The sequence below is a fragment of the Haliotis rufescens genome, unplaced genomic scaffold, assembly GCF_023055435.1.
Source record: "Haliotis rufescens isolate VD_foot unplaced genomic scaffold, xgHalRufe1.0.p SCAF_13, whole genome shotgun sequence".
Lineage (NCBI taxonomy): Eukaryota > Metazoa > Mollusca > Gastropoda > Lepetellida > Haliotidae > Haliotis > Haliotis rufescens.
Window position 1 is genome coordinate 10562092 of NW_025963813.1, and position 2475 is coordinate 10564566.

At 56.8% G+C, this 2475-nt stretch overlaps 1 protein-coding gene across 1 annotated transcript; it reads right to left on the bottom strand.

The window, feature by feature from the left end:
- Positions 1-588: 588 nt before the first annotated feature.
- Positions 589-2181, bottom strand: LOC125378852 (vegetative cell wall protein gp1-like). The gene has a single exon (XM_048394826.1). It carries the CDS (start codon positions 2179-2181, stop codon positions 589-591), a length of 1593 nt encoding a protein of 530 aa, XP_048250783.1.
- Between the last annotated feature and the right edge of the window lie 294 nt (positions 2182-2475).

Consider the following 2475-nt stretch of genomic DNA (forward strand, 5'->3'; position numbering starts at 1 on the left):
TGGGGAAGCTGGGTTGGGGAAGTGGGGTTTGGGAAGTGGGGTTGGGGTAGTTGGGTTGGGGAAGTGGAGTTGAGGAAGTGGGGTTGGGGAAGTGGAGTTGGTGAAGTGGAGTTGGGGAAGTGGAGTTGGTGAAGTGGAGTTGGGGAAGTGGAGTTGGGGAAGTGGGGTTTTGGGAAGTGGAGTATGGGAAGCTTGGTTGGGGAAGTGGAGTTGGGGAAGTGGAGATGGGGAAGTGGGGTTGGGGAAGTGGAGATGGGGAAGTGGGGTTGGGGAGGTGGAGATGGGGAAGTGGGGATTGGGAAGTGGGGTTGGGGAGGTGGATATGGGGAAGTGGGGTTGGGGAAGTGGGGATTGGGAAGTGGGGTTGGGGAGGTGGAGATGGGGAAGTGGGATTGGGGAAGTGGAGATGGGGAAGTGGGGTTGGGGAAGTGGGGTTAGGGAAGTGGAGATGGGGAAGTGGGGTTGGGGAAGTGGAGATGGGGAAGTGGGGTTGGGGAAGTGGGGATTGGGAAGTGGGGTTGGGGAGGTGGAGATGGGGAAGTGGGATTGGGGAAGTGGAGATGGGGAAGTGGGGTTGGGGAAGTGGGGTTAGGGAAGTGGAGATGGGGAAGTGGGGTTGGGGAGGTGGAGATGGGGAAGTGGGGTTGGGGAAGTGGGGATTGGGAAGTGGGGTTTGGGAAGTTGGGTTGGGGAAGTGGAGATGGGGAAGTGGGGATGGGGAAGTGGGGTTGGGGAAGTGGAGATGGGGAAGTGGAGATGGGGAAGTGGGGTTGGGGAAGTGGGGATGGGGAAGTGGGGTTGGGGAGGTGGAGATGGGGAAGTGGGGTTGGGGAAGTGGGGATGGGGAAGTGGGGTTGGGGAGGTGGAGATGGGGAAGTGGGGATTGGGAAGTGGGGTTTGGGAAGTTTGGTTGGGGACGTGGAGTTGAGGAAGTGGGGTTGGGGAAGTGGAGTTGGGGAAGTGGGGTTGGGGAAGTGGAGTTGGGGAAGTGGGGTTGGGGAAGTGGAGATGGGGAAGTGGAGTTGGGGAAGTGGGGTTGGGGAAGTGGAGATGGGGAAGTGGGGTTGGGGAGGTGGAGATGGGGAAGTGGGGTTGGGGAAGTGGGGTTGGGGAAGTGGAGATGGGGAAGTGGGGTTGGGGAGGTGGAGATGGGGAAGTGGGGTTGGGGAAGTGGAGATGGGGAAGTGGGGTTGGGGAAGTGGAGATGGGGAAGTGGAGATGGGGAAGTGGAGTTGGGGAAGTGGGGTTGGGGAAGTGGGGATGGGGAAGTGGGGATGGGGAAGTGGGGTTGGGGAGGTGGAGATGGGGAAGTGGGGATTGGGAAGTGGGGTTTGGGAAGTTGGGTTGGGGACGTGGAGTTGGGGAAGTGGAGTTGGGGAAGTGGAGTTGGGGAAGTGGAGTTGGGGAAGTGGGGATGGGCAAGTGGGGTTGGGGAAGTGGAGTTCGGGAAGTGGGAAGTGGGTTTGGGGTAGTGGGGTTGGGCAAGTTGGGTTGGGGACGTGAAGTTGAGGAAGTGGGGTTGGGGAAGTGGAGTTGGGGAAGTGGGGTTGGGGAAGTGGAGTTGGGGAAGTGGAGTTGGGGAAGTGGAGTTGGGGAAGTGGAGTTGGGGAAGTGGGGTTGGGGAAGTGGAGTTCGGGAAGTGGGAAGTGGGGATGGGGAAGTGGGGATGGGGAAGTGGGGATGGGGAAGTGGCGTTGGGGAAGTGGGGATGGGGAAGTGGGGATGGGGAAGTGGAGATGGGGAAGTGGGGTTGGGGAAGTGGAGCTGGGGAAGTGGGGATGGGCAAGTGGGGTTGGGGAAGTGGAGTTCGGGAAGTGGGAAGTGGGGATGGGGAAGTGGGGTTGGGGAAGTGGGGATGGGGAAGTGGAGTTGGGGAAGTGGAGTTGGGGAAGTGGAGTTGGGGAAGTGGGGTTGGGGAAGTGGGGATGGGGAAGTGGAGTTGGGGAAGTGGGAAGTGGGGAAGTGGGAAGTGGGGTTGGGGAAGTGGAGTTGGGGAAGTGGGGATGGGGAAGTGGGGATGGGGAAGTGGGGTTTTGGGAAGTGGGGTTGGGGAAGTGGGAAGTGGGGATGGGGAAGTGGGGATGGGGAAGTGGGGTTGGGGAAGTGGGGTTTGGGAATAGTGTGTTTTGGTGTTGACGTTTGTATCAATAGGTAACGCAAGTCAAGTATTGCTGATTTCATCGGTTCTGTCAATCACGAAATAGAACGTAATTTAGACAGCTGTTTTTGGCGTTGTAACATTTTCTCTCAAGTTCTCAATAATTCCTACAAATAAGCATAAATCGATTTCTTAATCATACACTCAGTAGATACATTTCCTGTCTAGTCATAGAAATATATTTCTTACAAATAAGCAGTTAGAATCGATTTCCTTCATCAAACTACATGTTTTGAAGTGTGTGTGTTTGTAGCATATCCATGGCGCCTTGTAGCATATCCACTCCTGTGTCTGTATTGTCCTGCTGCGTGTGTACT